The 20,263-nt window shown below is 41.9% G+C and overlaps 1 protein-coding gene and 3 non-coding genes across 5 annotated transcripts; all 4 read right to left on the bottom strand.

Annotated features, from left to right (window-relative positions):
* Positions 1-1,192: 1,192 nt before the first annotated feature.
* ncapd2 (non-SMC condensin I complex, subunit D2) lies at positions 1,193-20,260 on the bottom strand. Of its 2 annotated transcripts, XM_075465783.1 has the most exons (32): positions 19,658-20,260; positions 19,131-19,250; positions 18,971-19,046; positions 18,821-18,879; positions 18,544-18,719; positions 17,871-18,016; positions 17,290-17,417; positions 17,044-17,167; positions 16,757-16,904; positions 15,928-16,125; positions 15,702-15,836; positions 15,529-15,616; positions 14,288-14,495; positions 14,030-14,148; positions 13,109-13,309; positions 12,830-13,004; positions 12,420-12,504; positions 12,094-12,230; positions 10,473-10,605; positions 10,076-10,151; positions 9,765-9,971; positions 9,438-9,598; positions 8,015-8,126; positions 7,769-7,892; positions 7,419-7,574; positions 4,100-4,277; positions 3,927-4,021; positions 3,680-3,760; positions 2,953-3,136; positions 2,663-2,831; positions 2,439-2,558; positions 1,193-1,501 (listed from the first exon to the last, which is right to left on the bottom strand). In XM_075465783.1, exons 2-32 carry the CDS (start codon positions 19,246-19,248, stop codon positions 1,419-1,421), a joined length of 4,200 nt encoding a protein of 1,399 aa, XP_075321898.1. In that variant the 5' UTR covers positions 19,249-19,250; positions 19,658-20,260; the 3' UTR covers positions 1,193-1,418. The 2 variants fall into 2 exon arrangements, with proteins under 2 accessions (XP_075321898.1, XP_075321897.1); XM_075465782.1 differs by having other exon boundaries at positions 19,131-20,260.
* On the bottom strand, positions 15,145-15,444 carry LOC142380944 (small nucleolar RNA U85). The gene has a single exon (XR_012769890.1). It is a non-coding gene; the product is annotated as a small nucleolar RNA U85 (small nucleolar RNA).
* On the bottom strand, positions 16,228-16,540 carry LOC142380943 (small nucleolar RNA U85). The gene has a single exon (XR_012769889.1). It is a non-coding gene; the product is annotated as a small nucleolar RNA U85 (small nucleolar RNA).
* On the bottom strand, positions 18,133-18,469 carry LOC142380945 (small nucleolar RNA U85). The gene has a single exon (XR_012769891.1). It is a non-coding gene; the product is annotated as a small nucleolar RNA U85 (small nucleolar RNA).
* Positions 20,261-20,263: the final 3 nt, after the last annotated feature.

Genomic DNA, 20,263 nt, shown 5'->3' with positions numbered 1-20,263 from the left:
AAGCAACCTGCAAATTACCAGTTGAGCCGTTGGAAAGAACCACGTGATTGTTTCAGTCACGACTTAACCTGAATTATACATTTCCCATGTGGTAACAATGCTCCTCTAGCATATAAGCCTCCCTCTCTCCCTTTGTCTCAGTGGTCTTTCCCAGCGTGCAGTGACCTCCCCTCTCTGCTGGGTAAGTTACAGTCTGTCAGTGCCATCTGCTCCCTGTACCCCCCGCCGCCAAATTACAACATTAGCAGGAGCTGCATGATCCAACACACTGACCTTAAAGTTCGGCAGCCTCTGATTATTTCAAGTAAATAAACCCCTGCCACAAACGTTAGATTCTGGGCGTGCAATCAGCACGCAATCTGTTCACGTAGGTTTCATATCGAGCGCGAACAAACTGAACTAATCTTTGTACAGCGCTGACAAAAGTTATGAAGTGCAAATGAACTTGGCGTTGCACTCTCAGCACCCACTGAATACATTTAAACTGCAATTGTCCTCAGACAAATACAGTTAGCCTGCTGCTGGCAAGTGTCTTTATATAACGTATCAATCACACATACAGAAAATGCACCCCTCTCATCTTTTTGGAGAGGACGTGTGGGAGAGGGCGTAGGAGAAAGGGAGAGATTAGTGATGAGGGGAGGGGAGGGGGGGTTAAACTACCGTGCATGTGATGTCAGCGCAGCGCTGGAGGAAAAGTAGGCAGAAGAGAGTAGGAGGAGGAGGAGGAGAATGAAAGGGAGAAAAACACCAGGCAGAGAATGGAGGGAGATCTACAAAAGAGATTGATTACAGGAGAACAGAAATGGCCAGCTAGGCAACGGCATGTGTGTCAGACAGAATAAAAGGGTAAAAAAAAAGAAAAGACAGTAAACAACATGTAGCCTCACTCTTTACTGAGGAACACAATGAACGTGTTTCTCCTCTGGAAGATTGAAATAAATATGACAGAAAATGCAAGAAAAGAAAATTGAATTGAAGTGGGGCAGTAATACCGTCTGGGCAAGCTGTGGCAGTCCTTTAAACACTGCTGTCCAAACACATGATACAAGCAGGCAGTCAACACCGCTTGTAATGACGGCATAAATCTACTTGACATAAACCAGCAGACACACAAGACTTCACACATTTGTCAGGACGTTTCTTCAGTGTGCAGAAGATCTCGATAAAACAGAAACATACAGACACGAACTTCTCATTAAAACCAGAGACAGGTTTATTAAAAGCCGTTTGGATTCTGTGTCATTAGATGATCGTCAGACTACTGAAGGTTTGGTGCCAAGCACCAATACTGCTAAAAAAATAATATGTACAAAAAGATAAAGATAAAAATGCAACATTTTTTTTATAGATAAAATGTTAAAAAAAAATAAAAAATAAAAGGGGACAGAAAAAAGACAAAACAAGAAAGACGGAAATCAGTTTCTGAGGCGAGCTCGTCTGGATGTGCGGGCGATGGGTGTCGTCACTTTGGGGGTCTCACTCTCTGCCATCACAGCATCTGATGAAATAAACAGTAAATAAATAAAACTTGGTAAAGGAGGACAGCTCATGAACATGTCATTCTAAGCAAGGAGACAAGACGATTGTAAGAGTTCATATTTCAGAATGTATCGTCTCCTCTTCAGACCGGTGGAGGGGGGGCTTTAAATCCACCGCTGTGTCAGTAACCTCTGCGAAATGTAACATGCCGCACTGCTAATGCTGGTTTTTTTGTGCCAATTGGTAAAACTGCAAGGAAATATAAAAATGATCTAATTCCACACTAATCTATCGAGTCAGAGAAAATAAAAATGCCAGTTTCCTGACAAAAGACTCTCTCGGGTTTAAAGTCTAATCATTTTAAAACATTTAACCGAACTGCAATCTAATCAAAAGCGTCAAAGACATTTTACCCTCTATCAAAACTATTGAAAAAGCCACATACTCCCCATCTCATCTAATGTTATGCCCACATTAAATTTGTTAATGTGGGATTTATATTTGATTTTTCAGGCAGATCTCGGATTAGTCTCACTTTACGTCTTAAATCTACTCAGACAGCTCCCGAGTGAGGCTCACTCCACTGGTCTAAACATCCCATCCAGAGTGTCTACAAAAGAGACTCGCAGCACCAACTGTAAAAGTAGACAAACTTAAGCATTAAAGCTCGATTAATTGGGTGACAAACTAATTCAAACTAAAAGGATAAATAGGTTTTGCAGCTTGAAATAATAATAATAATAATAATAATAATAATAATAATAATGATAAAAAAAAAAAACTTTTAAAAACAGATCCTTTATCATCCAACTTCTGCGTCTCAGGTCGTAGTGAACAAATGTGTTTGGATTTTTTACGATCATATGAGCATTTACCAGTCAATCAAGTTGAAAAATTAAAATTATGATGATCATCAAACAACTTTATGTAGAAAAATAAACAGAGGCTGAACTCACCCTCCTCCTCATCCTCCTCATCACTGCTGAAGGTGATCACAGGTTTCTTGGACTTGCGAGATTTCTGAGGAGTCACAAAACTGTCGTCACCGTGGCTGGACATTGAGGACTTTGTTTGACCTGAAAAAAAGACAGAAAAGTGTTTTGTTTGACACGAAACAAAGAAAAAGAAAAAGCTGCTTCAACGAGCAGGGAACTTCAAAGTCAAAGCTGCGAGTTCTGACCTCTCTTCGTCTTCTGACGTCCTCTGGTGGGATGAGGTGTACGCATGACAGTCTTCTCTTTAGACCCTCCTTCCTTTTGGTTCTCTTCATCCATCTCAGGACTTTCTACGTTCTCCAGGCCCCGAGTGTGAACCGCAGTCAGCCGCTTCTCAAACTCTTCGACCTGAGCCTGATAAAAAAAATGGATCATTACTAAATGCAAAAAGTGAAAAAATTAGCTATAACGGTTCGTCTTCTGGAGGACTGAGGGAAAAAAACCCACATCTACTTTGATTGGGAGTAGACTTCACCTTAAACTGTGGTTTAGCCCCGCGGCGGAGCTTGGCAGTGATGGAGAGCAGAGGCTGGTAGACTCCAGGTTCAGTCAACTTGTCACTGTAACATTCCCAGCATTCCTGCAGCCTCTTAAAACCACGCTCACACATGGACAGCAGAGACAGGGACATGGCCAAGTCACACCACTGACGCTCGGTCCTGAGGAGAGCACAGAACGAAAGCTTGAGTGATTAGGAAATAAACCTGATTAGCAACAACAAAATGCACAGACATGCCAGACCCTAAACAAAGCAGCTCATTACTCATGAACACGGCATCGCCCTGATATTTGGACCAAATCTCATTTGCGAGGAACCTTTTATGCCTCAATTCACTTTGCCATCGTATAATATAAAGTGTCCTTCCTTTGAGCTTCGTGCATGGATGGAGTATGAGTCAGAGGCTGAAGCCTGGCCAGGCCTGTCATCCCATCTACTCTGCCCAACTATAGAGGAACACTGTTTCCATGACAAAAAGATGTCCGTGTACGTGATGGGTGAACTGAACTGTGAACTTGTTTTAATTGTGAAATTTTCTTCCCAGTGAAAACACCCACCAATTACCCACACATCCACCCGCAGATCTCACACAATGAAACAGAGCAGGACAGACTCAGAAATGAGCAGCGAAACGGTTTCAGTGAAAACAAAAGAAGATGCAGGTTAGAGGTGGCAGGATGAGCATGAGGGAAGATGTACTCACTTGGCAGTCCTGAAGCGCTGACACAATTTCTCCACCAGAGACTCAGTCTGCCTTTCTTTAGTGATGTAGGAAAACAGCTGTCTGAAAACACAGACACAACTTCTAAACAAACTGTAGAAATGGCAGAGCTGTTCAGATCCCCCCTCAAAAGTCTCTTAAATTACGACCGTTTCAAAATTGTGGACATAAACTCTGTGGACGAAGACATCCACTGGAAGAATGGATCCTGGACAGCTGTGAAACTCACTTCATGATGGTGTTGAAGTCCTCTGAGCTCATGCCTCTCTCTGGATCCGACAGGCGGCTGATGATGTCAGGGAGCAGGTTGTAGATGGCGTTGTCCTGACGGGTGGCGCAAATAACAGAGTTAAACATCTGTCAGTTTATTCAGTGTCCATCACGGCCCCTGGATGTGTGTACCTTTGTGGCCAGCTCATTGAAGAAGTTCAGGGCCAGGCTGGTAATGTGCGGCTCCGGGTCAATCAGCAGCACGGCCACCTCGCTCACTTGACCTTTGACCTTGAGCACATCCTTAAGCACCAGTTGAGTAAGAACTGTCACAGCGGTCTGCCTCACTGAAGGAACCTCGTCACTTAGTCTGGAGGAAGAAGGAGGAGAAGGAGAGGACAAAAAAATAAAAAATATATATATATATATATATATATATATATATATATAAAAAAAAAAAAAAAAATCAAATTACAGGCCAGCTTGTTAAGTCTCAGACTCTTCGGTAATTGACTCAGTCCTCAGCCATACCAGCTGCTCTGTGAAGTAAAAAGTTAATCTAAATAAAAACATCATGATGAAAATGAGAGAACAAACATGTGGATATCTAACAGACATAAAGCCATTTAGAGTTTGTTGGTTTAGATTATCTGCATGCTTACAACGGCTGGGCCTTGGGCTAAATGGTCAGTTTTAACTTAATGCCACATATATGATGTCACCGGCACTTTAAATGAAATGATTATTATTTATTTAAATAAAATTATTATTTAAACTGTTGTAATCAAATTAAAACCCCTCCAGGTTTTCCCTCCGTTTCTGCTCTATGAAGCACATCTGTGTAAATAACAACTGCAACAATCACAGCTCCTCCTCGGTAGAAAATGTGAAGCCGCATCACACACGTTAAGACGGGTGTGTGTCTGTGTGTGTGTGTGTGTGTGTGTGGGGGGGGGGGGGGGGGGCAAAACACACAGGCAACACAAGCGGTGTTGGATTATAATATCTCATTTGACTATATAACTATATAGCTATCACTTAAAGTTAGGTTGGTGCTGCAGGAGATTATAATGGTTTTGAAGCCATTTTGTCTAAAACCAAAGTGCTACACAAAGTCAAATTTGACTTGGTAATGGCACAAAGAAAAAAAAATTCCATCTGTAATATGGGTGATAAGTCATGGGAGTCACACAATGTACAACAATTTTAGTTGATTTACATGAGATGGATTCATCTTTTGTTTAAATTTTAGGGTTAAAATGCAAAAAGGAGATTTGCATATTTCCGTGGTCCATAGTCAGATCAGGCTTTTAAACTCCTCACTGCATAAAAATGCCATGTTTTTAAAAATAACTTTCACTTGGGCTGATTGCCAACGCATTCATGTTAATCTAATGCAAAGGCAGAAAGAGCTGAAAGCAAATGTTCTGAATTTCATGCCAGCTCATTCGGTGGATGCTGATACACTTTGCTTGCTGAAATAAATCGGACCCTCCGATGAAGCTACAGTCAAAACCAGGGGATCAGGAGAGCCAGCAGGACCAAGGAAAATGAGTCCACATAAGTGTCCTTCATGTGTGATTAGTCAGGTGCGATGACAAGTTTACAATTCGACACTTTTACCTTCAGATGACTTGTATAAAATGGTGCTTTCAAAAGTAAAGGAACTTTGAACATTTACAACTTATTGCCAGTGTTACCATGTGAACCGGCACCAGCAACACTACAGGTAATTAGTAGAGAAATGGGAAACTCAGCGTCTCCGGTTAATTAATTTACGGACATATATTTGAGAGTGTTGGACGCAGCCTTGTTTGCCACCTTCTCCACAATTTTTTGGGTAAACAAATCAAACGCCGGATAATGAGGCCGTCGCCTTTCTTGTACTCGAGAGTAATTTGGTGTCTTGCAGTGGCAGGCTGTGGTCAAGGATTTCCACTGTATGCAGAGATTCAAAGTATTAAGCATCTGCATTTAGATCTCTATATTTGCATAGAACCTCATGTAATTTACTGATGTGTCTGACTCTTGAAAGACTGTCAACAAAATGGTGTACTTTAAGAAAAATTAGAAGTACAAGTACGTATTGGTCACTTCAATCCCTGTTAAAATGGAACGACAAACATCTACAGTATTCCTTAATATTCTAAGTTGGATGAAACCGATGGCCTACATGAGAACTATATAAGTCAAAGGCACGACTAGACAGGAATAAAAGGGGATAAATAGAGGTACATCGCCTATACTTATGTCATTTTGGCCTCAAATGACTGAAACCGAACAACCTTGGCAGAATACATTAGGACGGGACAGGCTGTGGTAGAGCAACGTGAGACCAATTTAGAATTACCCTCACCCGAAACCACAAAACAAAAGAAACTCATTTACCATTTCTCATTTTAACCAGAGAGCAGGACTCCTGGCAGAGGATCACACATTTGTACATGCTACTTCCACATGCCAGTGCAGGAGCTTACAACAGCAATGAACAGGGTAATTAATTCTTAATGCGCTTATCAGGAGGCACCAGGGCAGCAGCCACGAGAACAGTGGAGGTGGTGGTGTGTGGGAGACAATTAGGGAACGCTCTGAAATGCTTATCAGGTAGAAAACACTACGAGCACAGTAGGGTCTTATAAAAGAAACTAATGTTTCACATATGGAAAACACCTCAATGTGAGCATTATTTTCCATTATAATTACAACTGCACTTCAAATGGAGCAAACTTCAGCGTCTTAGTTGGCTCCAGGAAAATAGCGTAGAAGTAACAAAGACTGCTTTTAAAATGAAAGCACACCTACAGCATAAGCCTTTGTAAAACCTCTGACTTCAGCCAACTTCTTCCTGTGAGCTCCCCTCAACCAAACTGTATAATTATGAAATACTAGTCACTGGGTCTACTCACAATCTAAAACACACTAGTAATTAGGCTGTTCGTTGTTTCTCGGCACCCTTGCCCGAAGTGATCCGAGTCTCCACCCAAGTTCAAGCGTGGTGATTTGTTTATTTTTTTAAAAGCCATTAAGCGATGTTAAGTTCCCATGGCAACCACAGCTGCAGAATATGAAGCACATTATCAAAGTTTGCCACCATAGATCATGTCTAAAGTTTCTCTAAAGTTTGTTTCCCACCATTAAAAAGTCATGACGGATCGAGTCAACTTTTCCCATCATGTGGCTCAGTGGAGCATCGCAACAGCAGCAGCAGCAGCCCTCTGCACGCTGAGAAATGGTGGGATTTGGATATGAAGACGGCTTGATTTTACAAGCATTGGAGGGGGGGGCGTTTGCTGCAATGAAACGTCATTTACAATACACCCACTCAGCTGAGCCAGCGCGTGTACGCTCCTTCTTACAATCTTGGATGGAAAAACAAAAGTAATCCACGGATATGATGATGTTCATCTAGAGAGTCAATTAGTGTATGTGTGAGACGAGGGAGGGAGCTGCCACTGTGATAAATAAGTTTTGTATTCATAAGCTGGTCTAACAGAAGTGGTCATAACGTTACCTCGCATAGAGATTCTGTGTCCAGGGCTCCAAAATATTTGGAAAACGGACTGTGAGGTCTCCCAGGGCTATAATGGCATTGGCCCTCACGACAGGAAGAGGAGAGCGTTCCAGCACCGTAAAAATGAGGCGGATGTTTTCTTCACACACTGATGGGCTGACAGAAGGGATAAAGAAATTACAGCATTAATGCTCTATTCGGAAGCCGACTGTTTGACTCATCAGATGTCAGATATTAGTAACAACCTGCCATAATAATTTCTGAAAACTCAAGTTTACAATTCCAAATTCTATGCACTTGTCCAACAATCAGTACGACGCTGTAGGAAAATGGTTTAATCACATGTTTACCTTATCATCATGTACTGAGAGAGTGCCAGACACGCAGCAGTGGTGAGCTGGGGGTGGGAATAGCGTCCTGGGGAGCTGCAGACTCTCACCAGTAAAGGCAGGAAAGCACTCAGCAGGTTTTCCTCTAAACAGATTGAGATAAGCTGGTTATTTATATGATTTACGAAGAAGATCAATAGTATCACGAAGGGTTCATAACACAGCTTGATGTGGTCCAGACAACGAATGACATGAGCTTTTATTTACCAGCCAGTAATTCTGTTTCGCAGATTTTTCTGATGAGTTCAGCTTCTGTATCTTCAGCAGAGGCACCAATCAACCCGAGCTCCTCCTCCATGGCACTTTCATTGGCTGCTTGCTGCAAGACAAACCATCACCCATAAAACCCTTCAAAAAACACCATGAATGCCTATTAGATGAGTGCGGTGCTCCTTCTTTAAAAAAGGCACAATCTGATGTAATTTGCCTCATATCCAGGAAAAAAAATAGCATGATGTAGTTCTGGTAAAACAAATGACAACTGGGAGCCTCCCCTGTGGCACACCTGGTGAAGCAGACTCTCCATGTTCTAGAGCTCAGTACGTATCCACCCAGGTCTAATTCCAACCCGGGCCTTTTATGGCTCCCCCTGTGCTGGTGTCTGTGAGGGCAGCTGGTGCTTATACCCAAGAGAAGCCATTTCTGACCACAAGCTCATCAGTTCCTTTCCCTGACTGGCAAGAAAAAGAAATCTTGGCCTAAAGGCTGAGTGATCAGTTCATTGGGGAAGTGCCACGGCGCTCACAGCCCCCCTACTGCTTCTCTGCAGCTGCCCACTGCTCAGGGGGTGTTAATAGTGTTCTCATCACTCACAGAAATGTTAAATGCTAAAGGTCAAATATGTGTAAAAAGCATATTTATGTGAACCTATACGTTTGGTTGAAAGTCAAAGTCTCCCACTGTCTGTCTCAGGATTGAGAGAGAAACACATGAAAAAGATAAATAAATAAATGAAAAAAAAAAAATTCCGATCGCAATTAAGGAAACATTCATCTTCCCATCCCCCGTCGGGCTGAACAATTATGAACCATCACTCATCAACTGTGTCACTAAAATCTCATCATAAAGCCGCCCTGCTGAGACGCGCTCTGATTGTGGAAATACATCACTGCACAGCAGGTTGTTTGGGCTTCAGCGTCGACTCTTAAGTAAAATCAAAGTATCTGTACAAGTACTTTTATTCGATTTAGGCTCGCCAACTTTTGTCGAGTTGAGCATTCCAAATAGTTTTGTGCAAACATCTGATCAGAGTCCAGAACCATAATATGAAAATCAATCAACAAGTCGATTTCATCAACTAATGAGGTGTGAGTTCCCAGAGCCCAAATATGTATTTTTTCCTATACGAAAAGTCGCACAGTTCATTCATTTCATGAAACAATGAAAACTGATGTGAAACCATCACATATTTGTTTTATGTTTTCTTGCCGAAACCATAAAACACTTAATTCAAATCATATAGATACAGAAGTAGTAGCAATAATTTCAACTTTACACGGTTCCCCAGAACAAAAGAAACATGGCAGTGGGCAGGTTCTGCACGGAAATCCTACATAACTTTAGTTATTTCCCCAACTAGTCCAAAGCATAACATATCGTATAGTCTAACACCTGCGCAGCAGCTCGTTACCTTAGCTTTACTGGCGGGTCCTTTCTCCTTCTCCTCCCTCTCCTCAGTCTCTCCTCTCCTCCTCCGCAGCTCAGCACTCACACTGCGCTCAAGGTGAGACACCTGCCAGAAAGCCACGCATCCACACAGAGCCAACAGCTGCGCCAGACACGCACAGCTCACTGCAGGAGACAAAGACAAATGGACACATGTGATGAAGAGCTAGCTCAGGGACAAGTCATACATCATCAGCGTGGACGTCAAAACACGCCAATGATAAGTCACTGAGATTTTTGAACCAAAAACAAAAAAAAAAAACGTCTGCTTTACTAAGACATTATGACTCGCCTTGTTCACTGGACTCCTGAGATCCATCTTGCGTTTGGCCAACATCTCTGTTGACTTCGCCGCCTTCTGCAATCTGATCAAGCAAGAGGCGAGCGCTTCGCTGGAGCAGCCGGGAGCACAGCTGGTCCGGGGATTCAGCCAGGAAGTAGATGAGACGGACGGCCTGCTCCATAAAGCTCTGCCAGTAAGGGTCTTCCATCACCGCACCTAAAGCAAATATACAGTCAGTTTCCACCGCTTGCGGTCTCATCCTCTAAGACCATAAAAAGTAGACGTTTTTCCAGTCAAAGAGCACATTCGTCTGTCGTTACCTTCAGCGATGGCCTGTGTGAGGCAGGTGAAGAGCTGATGGTCCTGAGGCAGCCTGAATGGAGCTCCTTTTGATTGCTGAAGAAAAGCATTAGAACATTCAGTGTGTTTACAAGTGCGTTTAAAGTTCCACGTGGCCATTTAATTGGCTTACCGTCCTTGTCTCAGTATAAAAGCACAGGAGGGAAATTATTGAGTTATTGATTGAAGTATGTCTGACACTTCCACCCTAGGTGGCGACAGGCGCTTTCAGCTCGTTAACATTAGAGCCTCTTCCCATTAACCTATTACATCATAGTGCAAAATGATGCACTTTTTCTCACTTGCAGAAAATCAGCACCGTGTTAAATGATGATTTGGATAGCTTTACAGGTCTGTAAACCATGGTTCACAGCTTACCCTGACGTGGTCCGTGATGCTGCAGATAGTGATAACTGTGTCTCTTGCTAGAAGGAAGTCTTCAGTCACTTTTTCTCCCAGAGCCACAGAACAAAGAGTATCCAGATTACTGAGCACCACTTCTCTCTCCGCCCTGTTAGATACGTTAGAGCATCGTTAAAGCACACATTTTAAAATGCAATATGATCACATCTTTATACAAAGTCACACTGCCCTAAATCAAGTGCTCTGTGCTGGCCTCGCCAGAGCTAGGCTGGTGCCCAGATAATGCATGTAGGAGGATGGGTTAGGAGAAGCACAGAAGGTTTAATAGGTTATGAATGCTGCCGATGCTGGATGAGGAGAAGCAGCAGTGTGGGTGGACTGCAGATACTGTTTTTTTCCCCTCACATTTGCTCTCACTCGATCACTCTTCCCTAAAGCGGCAGCATTCTTTGAGGTAGACTGAACACAGAACATATATATTTATATATATATATATATATATATACACATTTACAAAATGCACTGGCAAGGAGCCAGATATATGGTCGTGCCTTTGATTACAATGAAGAGGAGCCGAGGCTGGGCTTGTGTTCTGACGAATCGAATGAGGAATTGCTGTATGTCAAGGACCAAAATATAGTGCCATTACACAGGCAGGAATGGCACCTAAAATAGTTCAAGTCATAATTCCAAGTTAGGTTCTCTGCAGGTGTGAAACACTGATCATTTCAATATACGTCAATAGGTAATGTTTGGTGTGAAAATAAATTAAAGTTAATCTTACAATACAGTTTACATCCTTATCAAAATACAGTTAAAATTTACTAAAGTTGCCCGTTCCAGTTGATTTTTAATTATATTGTTCAGAGAATGTAAAAAAATTGGATTCCAGATTGAAATCATCCCTTAAACAATTTGCATGACAAGTAAACTAAAATGAGATTCATAGTAAACATTCATGAGAAGCCAGTGAACTGACAGTTACTTTCAGGGGTTTCTGCCCTCTGACACCAGAGTGAGCAGGATGGGGGGGGGGGGGGGGGGGGGGCTGGACTGAAGAGAAGTTTCAGGGCAATCTTTTGGCTTCCTTAGCAAAAAAAATAAAAAGATAAAAAATTGGCTTTGCATGTATGAACTGGACTAAAATTTAATTAAATTAATTAGATTGTGATTACAATGAATAAGTGTAGGTGAGAAATGACTCGGTTGAGTTCCAGAAACATCAAAACCTCCGTATAAAATTTATTTCCACTCGTCAACAGACTGTAAATGACTGAAGAGGAGATGTCCATGTTGTCTTTTGTCTCATTATCTGACTTGGAATATTAGATTTGGTTGATGTGCTCACCTAATCTACTGCCCCGAGTTGTTCATGAATAAACACTAAGCTGCGAATCTGAATTCTACATTTAATTATGTAAAAAGGCGTTGCTCAGTGCATCTACTAATCAACTCCCTGTGGTGGTCTAAACTTTCTTGGTGTTATGGAATTAGTTTGAGATGCTTTTTTTGATGAAAAAGTAGCAGATTTCACTAAAACAACCAGACAGTCAAAGGCAGGAACAATGAGACAGTAATTCTTCATCATGGTATGATAAATTTGTCTAACTGGAAAAAACGCAGTTTTGTCTCTTACCGCGCAGCCATGCCCAGAAGTAACACTGCAGCCCGCTTGTGTATGGCAGGAGTTTCTCGTTTACCGGTAAACTTCTCCCACAACATCTGAATTACGCTGGACTGGAGAATGCTGCCACTGCCGAAAAACTCCTGCACCTACGGACACGTGTTTGCATTGATTACAAGGTTGATTGCTTTAGTACGAGAAAAAAAAAAAAAACTCAACACACAATCCCCTCAATGAACGTTTAATCAGTTTTTTAGACATATTTTTCAACATTACGCATGAATGAGTCATTAATATACTCTAATATGAGTCATATTAGAGTAATAACAGTTACTCACAATTTCCTCCAGACACTGGATAGTTCCCAGAGATGCATCCACCATCAGCTCAGAGAGGTTGTCCACAAGAGTCTGAGCTTTCAGCCTGATAAAAGATCAGACAAATGCGGTTATTTTTCCCCTGTTTTCCTGATGTGTACAAAATAAATAAATAAATTATGTCAAGCAAGCAGTATTATATTGTTTTTACATCTAATGAATGTTACGAGCCTAAAATAGGAACATTAGCCTGCAAGCATTCACAGAAAATTTATCAAATGTGACTGTAATCGTCACAACGAATATGAATTCTGACCCTCAAGATGAGATTAAATACAAGCATAACTGAGCAATTGATAACGGTGTCTTAACACAAAATGGATACGAACAGAATGTGCTTTACACTGTCTATGTATATTCTCTCTACAGACCTAACGGTGTCTCCTTGAGGGTTCAGATACAGGCGCCGGTAGGCCTGAACCACAGCATCTTTAATGGCGGCGTCAGTTGACCAGACCAGAGGCAACATCTTCCTCACTCCGCTGACAGAGTTAGCAACACTGAACTCGCACACCGTCACACAAAACTGCACTGCCTCCTGGACCACTAAAAACAAACAAAAACCCCATTTATCTCGTAGAATATACAATGTGCACCTCTTTAGCGTTTAAAGCTATAAACCGAAATGTAAAATAAGCTGAGATTTGTACCCGAAGTTGTTTTCCAGTAGAGCATCATGTTGATGACAGATATCGCTCTTTCCACCTGTAAGGCAAAGGTTTCTGTATCTTTCAGGTATTGCACCAACATCTCCTGCTTCTTCAGTTCACTGTCGTCCCCCTCTTCAGCTCCCTCTTTCTGTGGGGTTGGTGGCAAGTTCTGGCTGAGCTCCGAGGCGTCTTCACTAGAGCCTGAGGTTAATACCAGGGATAGAGGATTTACTGTAAAACAATTGATGTGATTTGGCATTTATAATAAAAAAAAATAAATAAATTTAAAAAAAAAAAGACCCACGTATAAAAACTACTTTACAATCGCTGCTTGATTATAGCAGCTCCTGAAGCTGCTGCTCAATAATTAGGTGACCTTTATGCTTTTAATGTGTGAAAGGCAGGTGAACAGGCAGCATTTAGATGAAAGAAAAAAAAAAAAAAAACCCGAATAATTAGCTAATTATTACTAAATTCCTTTGTGACGGGATCTCACGAGCCAGTCTCTAAGGGGCGGTGTACGCATCTGCTGATAACCATGTTAACTAGTGGGAAGGTTTTTGATTTAATCAGAAGAAGGACAAGAATCAGATGGACATTCATGACAAAAAGGGAATCAAGTTTCACATATATGAGTCAAACTGCTTGTTTAGTTAATTAAATTAAAGCTACTTCTTGGAAGGGACTGAAGAGGTTTCAGTTCAGTAACAGATTTGTGATGGTTGGCATCGTATTACAACACACAGTGTTACTGATGTTCTAACTGAGACCAATGGTTTGAGAAGTCTTTTAGTGTTGTAAAACACAGCCAAAGTTAAATCAAATTTTAACAATTAAATGGAAACACATTGACCTGAACCTAAAATGTGTTCAATCATCTCTTCATAGACATGTATTAAGTGAACTGCACAAAGCTTTTACCTTTGAAAATCAAAGCCAGCGTGTCCATTACATTCTTGGTAGTGAGAGTGGACAGACACGCAAACATCTCAGATTCTGGGAAGCAGCTGTGAGCTCGTATACAAAGCTGAACAGCATTCCTGCACAGGGGGAGATAACATACTTCATGTCAAATTCTTGCCTAATTAACACTGTAGCAGAGGCAAAGAAAAGAAAACCCTGAGGCAGTGACACGACCGATCAACTTTTAGCCGCGCCTCCGCTGGTGACAACCATCACCTGTACTTGTTGACGCGCAGGTACTGAGCTATCTTCACCGCAGTCGCTCTGTCGTCCTCTGCAGCCTTTTCTTCCTCCACACCCCTGTCATCCTCTTCCTCCCCCTGTTCTTTCTCTTCTTCACTCGTGGGCTCCAGCGTTGTCCTGACAGTTGCAAGGAGCTCAGGCTCCATGGCATCCCACAGCTCCGATGCCTTTATCACTGCGACTGCAGGGAGAAAAAAATAAATGAAAAAAATCTAATTCAGTGACAGCTCCCCATGTATAAGCTACAAAGAAAATGTGGAACAACGCACTGGGAAATTAAAATAGAAGCAGGATGAATTGTCAGTCTCAGAATCAGGAGAGTGTTGCTTGACTACAACTTTTTTTCTTCTTAATTTTCTCCAATGTGCCATTTTCCCCATCATAATATACCTGAAGCCGTGTTCTTTCTGTTTCCAATAATGAACTAAATAAAGACATATCTAGCTGTGCGGTCGGCCTGCAGGGCTGATGAATACTTTTAATGGATAATCTTCTTACCCAAATTAAAGAGCGATTAAAAAAGGTCCCTCAGTTTGTGGAAAAAAATAATGATTTACTGATGCTACATTTGAAATGCCATAATTTATGCCACTAATAACATCAAGGAACTTTGACTGCTTTCAGTTTTATATGAATAATTCAAATATTCACCATCTGCTCTTATCTAAATGCACTTCCAAATTCATAAATTAAAGCTGTAGAAATTTAAAATAAGGTTTAATAACTGTACAAAATGGATGAAAGCTTGAAAGTTACAAATGCGACTGAACAGGACGAGTTGTTCAAGCTACATACCTAACGTGCACGGTTTGAGTGGGTGTTTTTACTTTGGCCCTCAGATTACCAAAGACACAGCTCACAGCTCAGAAATGAGAGAAAAGTAAACTTCTTGCCTCTTTCAAATCCAAACACACACGCACACAAACACACACACTGTCAGCTCCCTCCCCTGTGATTACTCCTCTGTGACTTTAAAGGAGTAATTTGGGTCGAGCCGAGTCACTGTCGGCAGGCCCTTACAGCAGAGCAGGAATCCTCCTCTGCACTGCCAAGATTACCTGCCAGTCAAGGCAAGAAGAACGTGACTCTCATTCAGTGAGCTCGCATTCGCCTTGGTCTCATCACTGGGCAAAACAGGAACTCAACACGAATTAAATCATTCTACAGTGCACGATTTTAAAAGACATTTCTGAACAATCACGGAGGATGTTTACCAGGTGCTTCCCCCTCCAGTTTCTCTTTAATTTCTCTCAGTTTAGCCGTCTCTTTCTCCAAAGGCTTCTTCAGATCGGCGCTGCTCAGCTGAAAGACATCACAACAAAGCCCAGTGCTGAAACCTAAGAAATACCCGACACTTAAGAGACTGAATCACTTTTGTTTGAGTTACCTTGCAGCTATATGGATTATGTGCAATGAAGGCCGCCAACAGCTGGATGGCACTCTTCACTGCATTTATAGATTTATCCATCAGGCGTCCCACAGCGAGTTCCATCACCTCGCTGTACCGACACAGAGGCAGCGCCTGAATTCAGAAAACGCCTTTAATACCAAGAGGGACTTCACTTCAAATTTGATTTAAAAAAAATATACACAAAGCATCAAAGAAAACATACTTTGCTGTTGACGATGCGCGTGTAGACCTGAAGCACACGCGCCCTGACGTGGGAGTGTGTGTCATGCAGATGCTCCTGCAGTATGTCGAAGAAGCGGTCGCGGTCTGCTTTGCCAGAGTCATCTAGCCCATCACCACACAAGACCCGCACAAGGATCTCCCCCAGCACCTCACAGACGGCAACACGCATTGTGTGGCTCTGAAAGAAATGACATTCAAGCAGGTTTTTAAGTCGGAGTGCAAAGATCGTGTAGTTTCTACGACTGCATCAGGAAACACGTGGGAAAACTTTACAGATTACAGCCCTCAGATTACCAAAGACTGCACTCATGGCTCACAGAAGAGCAAAGAGAGATGGGTATGCTTCTTGCCTTCTGCGCACACACACACATCATGCAAACGCACAACACTCACACCCTGTCAGCATCACCCCAAGCAATTACTCCTCTGTGACTGTAGAGGAATAATTTGGGTCGAGCCAAGTCACTGTCGGCAGGCCCTTACAGCAGAGCAGGAATCCTCCTCTGCACTGCCAAGATTACCTGCCAGTCAAGGCAAGAAGAACCCAACTCTCATTCAGTGAGCTCGTATTCGCCTTGGTCTCATCACTGGGCAAAATATGCATGAAATATCAAGAAGAAGAAAAACACACTAACAGAAACTAAACAAAAAAACTGCCAAGCTGAATATGGGGGACATTGGTTAAAGGAATAATAGAATTAGTGAGTGATTCTGTTTTTCTAACACATTTTACAAGAAACACAAATATGTGGATGAAAATAGCACAAAACTAGCCGTCTAAAGACCAACACACTTCCTTTTCAACATACCTCTCCTTCCAGATGTGTGATGAGGACACTGATGTTGGGGATCATTAATTCAGGTACCAGAGAACCGAGTTCTGAAAGGAAGGTGGCAAAGGCTTTGACACCTGATCCCTCTCTGGCGAGCTCTTCACTAGACTTCTGACCAATTTCCCTGAGGGATGGGAGAGAAGCATTTACTTTTAGCCAGAAATGCATTTGCTTTCAATGTCTTAGATTTCCACAAACTCGTTTAAAAGGGTAAGTCAAGTGTCAGCAGCTGAAGAAAATAAATGAATAAATCATGTACCGACCTGATGACTTCTCCTATGATTGCTCTGACTCCATATTCTGTGCTCCACACAGACACAGCCTGGGCAAATACCGATGACAACTGCTCAAAGTGTTGCAACAACTGGATCACTTTAACACCGGCACCTATAAAATTTTAAGAGTAGACATTAAAACAGTACAAAGCAACTATAGATGCCAAAGATGAGTGGCTCTTATGTTGGATAATAAAATCTGTTCACAGGGCTGTATGTGATGGAGACACTAACCTAGGAGGTGATTGTACTTCTTGATCAACAATCCCAGTAAGTGAATTATACAATCTCTGGTGGGTTTGCTCTTGACGTGACCGATGGTCGGGTTCTCCAGTAGCTTGTAGCAGCAGCAGGTCACACAGCTAAGAGGAAATAAAACACGTACAGTTTCAAGTTTGTTCGTGTTATTGTATGTGCAAAAAGCAACCTGAAGCCAAGATTAAATGGCATAAGATACTGAATTAATCAGAACTGCACAGTAAGTGTGACTAATGTTTTATTAAAGCACAAGTTACTAGAGATTCTAGTGCTGACCTTACAACTAAAGACAAACTAAACATGAACTATAACACAAATATCTCCTGAAAAAAATGAAAATAATTTCAGACTACAGGGCAATTTCCAATAAATTAGGCAATGAAACACATTTCCAGGATCATCTAACCTTATTAAATTTCCTGTGACATCACTAATGAACACGCAGAGTCCCCATTAAGCTACAGTGTTAGCAATGCTGGGAAATCACACCATGTAACCTAGTTAAGACAGTTCAATGATGTGGTACTTCGCCCACAGCTTCTCAGACAGCAGAGTACCTGATAAACTCCTCCTCCACCAAAGAGAGGCTCCAGAGGGAGCGGATATCCAGCTGCAGGAGCTGGACAAGAGCCTGCAGCACCCCCTCTCTCTCCGAGTCCCACTGCAGAAGTCCTTCTGCACCCGATTTGCTTTTTTTCCCACCCTGTCCAAAACAAGAGAAGGTTGATCCATTTAGCAAGTTAACCTTCAAAGATATTCAACTGTAAACCCCTAAAAGTGACCGTTAAAAAAAATAAATCAAGTTAATGGGGGGAAAAATGCCCTCAGATTACCAAAGTCAGTTAATCATAACTGCCAAACCACCTATGCAGACACTATGGCTTCATGTCAGCTGATACATATATTGGACATTCATACAAGACATACAAAAGACTAAAAGACTCACAGATTGTTTGACATCTTCTACTTAACACATCCTATTTCTCTCAGGAGGTCAGGGGTTGTAGAAAGAGACAATGTTGCTATGGGTGGGCCCTTACAGCAGTGTAATAAAACTCAGCCACACTACCAAGACTACCCACCTATCAGCCGGCTAAAGACCACAGTGTCTTGGTCTGACTGGATCATAAATTTTGCCATGGACTCATCATTGGACATTCCCAGTGGTTTGATGCAGAAGCATTAATTGAAAGGCTATAGCCAAAGTAAAAAGCTCATCGATAACCATACCTTCCCTGGTGCTGTGACAATACACTGTCTGTAGGAGACGCTTTCAAGGCTCTCGGCGAGTTTGCAGAGCAAGAAGACACTCATTTTAACTGCATTAAGATTCTCTTTGCGCTCAGCAGCTGAGAGGGAGGTGGAGACCAGAAGTGCCGGCAGGGAAACAGCCAGGCCACTAACCACTGGAAGAGAAAGAAAACTCATGATATCAGAATGGATGTCCCGAGTTTATCACGGTTGTCAATTTAAATATAAAAACATACATTCAAAGGGGGGGGCTAACCTTGGACAAGCAATTCCAGAGTATCCTCTTTCACCCCAAGATCCACTGAGTTGAAGTGCCTTAAAAAGAAAAGAGTTTATTTTGTAAAAAAAAAAAAAATAATTAATTAATCACAGTAAAAACTTCAAGCATCACACGATCAACACCTACTGTAACACACTGTAGCCTGTGTCGAAATGCTCCAATACACACAAAGGGCCCTGGCTTCTCAGAGCTGCCTTGAATCCTGATGTGAAAGAGAGTCCAGTCACAACCATGCGTTAACAAAGAGGAGCTCCATAATCCATACAAACTTACTATTTAAACTTACTACTGAGCTGGGATGAAAGCTGTTTTGGGGAGACCACATCCTGCACGACGTATTGGTTGATCCCACCAGTCTTCACTAGGTCCCCCACGCACACAGGCACAAAAAAGTCCCACGACATCCCTAAGAATGAAAACATTAGTGGATTTGCAACCTTAAATAACCTAGTAAGTCGGTTTGCTCCGCTAAATATGCATGATCTCCGTTACAGATACGGGGCATTGTTGTAGTAGCAAACTATGGGGTTACATCGTGTTTTTGCTTGTTCTTAATGCTAACTGGGGGTGCTAAAAATCTGAACATGCAAAAATTACTCCCGTCTTTATAAGTAGCATAAAAACTTGAAGCGGTCTCTATATAACTGTAAGATAACGTTAATGTGACTCAAAACAAACAACAGCTAATGCTATTAAAGTTAGCAGGCTAACTTTCAAAGCTAGCCACACAAACGTGTCAGCCGTTTGGCGGAAAAAGTTTGAGAAAGACTAAACCATCGAAATGGATGGATGGATGGATAAAACATAAGTTACCTGGAATAACAGCTGTGCCGCTTGCCACAATTCAAACTTTTGTATAAAAGAAGTCCCCCTACTCTCGTCTTCCTCCGTGTACGAAACGGTTCGAGTCCTCTGCTTTTCAAATTTGTTTGGACATCGCGCCAAAGTAACGTAGCAGTGACGTCACATGCGCCCCTTTGGCTGTGAGCTCGACTGAACACTACCACCTACTGGACAACTATGAACACTACACTACAAAATGAGAACTGCCATTTCAGAGTCAGACAAATCCAGTTTAAAAAGTGCATTATAACGGAACACACTGAGACAAAAGACGACACAGAAAAAGTTTTTTTTTTTGAGGTAGTAGCTGTATTAAAATGATTGACAACACAATCATTCCCACGCTCCGGTACCAATGTTTCAGCTACAGAAATTACAACACTTTTCAAGAAATGTCCTACTACGCAGCACTTGGTCAAATGTTCAAATGAAATGGTTCAACGCACTACCATAGTTGCCTAATACTGTCAGGATGCTGCATTTCTATTCATATTTGCCCTTCCGTTAAACTAATGTTCCAAGGTTAAACACAAGAAGCTAACCCCGTACAACAAAGCAAAAAAAAAAATCATCCAT

This window comes from Odontesthes bonariensis, chromosome 5, assembly GCF_027942865.1.
Source record: "Odontesthes bonariensis isolate fOdoBon6 chromosome 5, fOdoBon6.hap1, whole genome shotgun sequence".
NCBI lineage: Eukaryota > Metazoa > Chordata > Actinopteri > Atheriniformes > Atherinopsidae > Odontesthes > Odontesthes bonariensis.
This window is presented reverse-complemented; position numbering and strand designations above follow the sequence as displayed.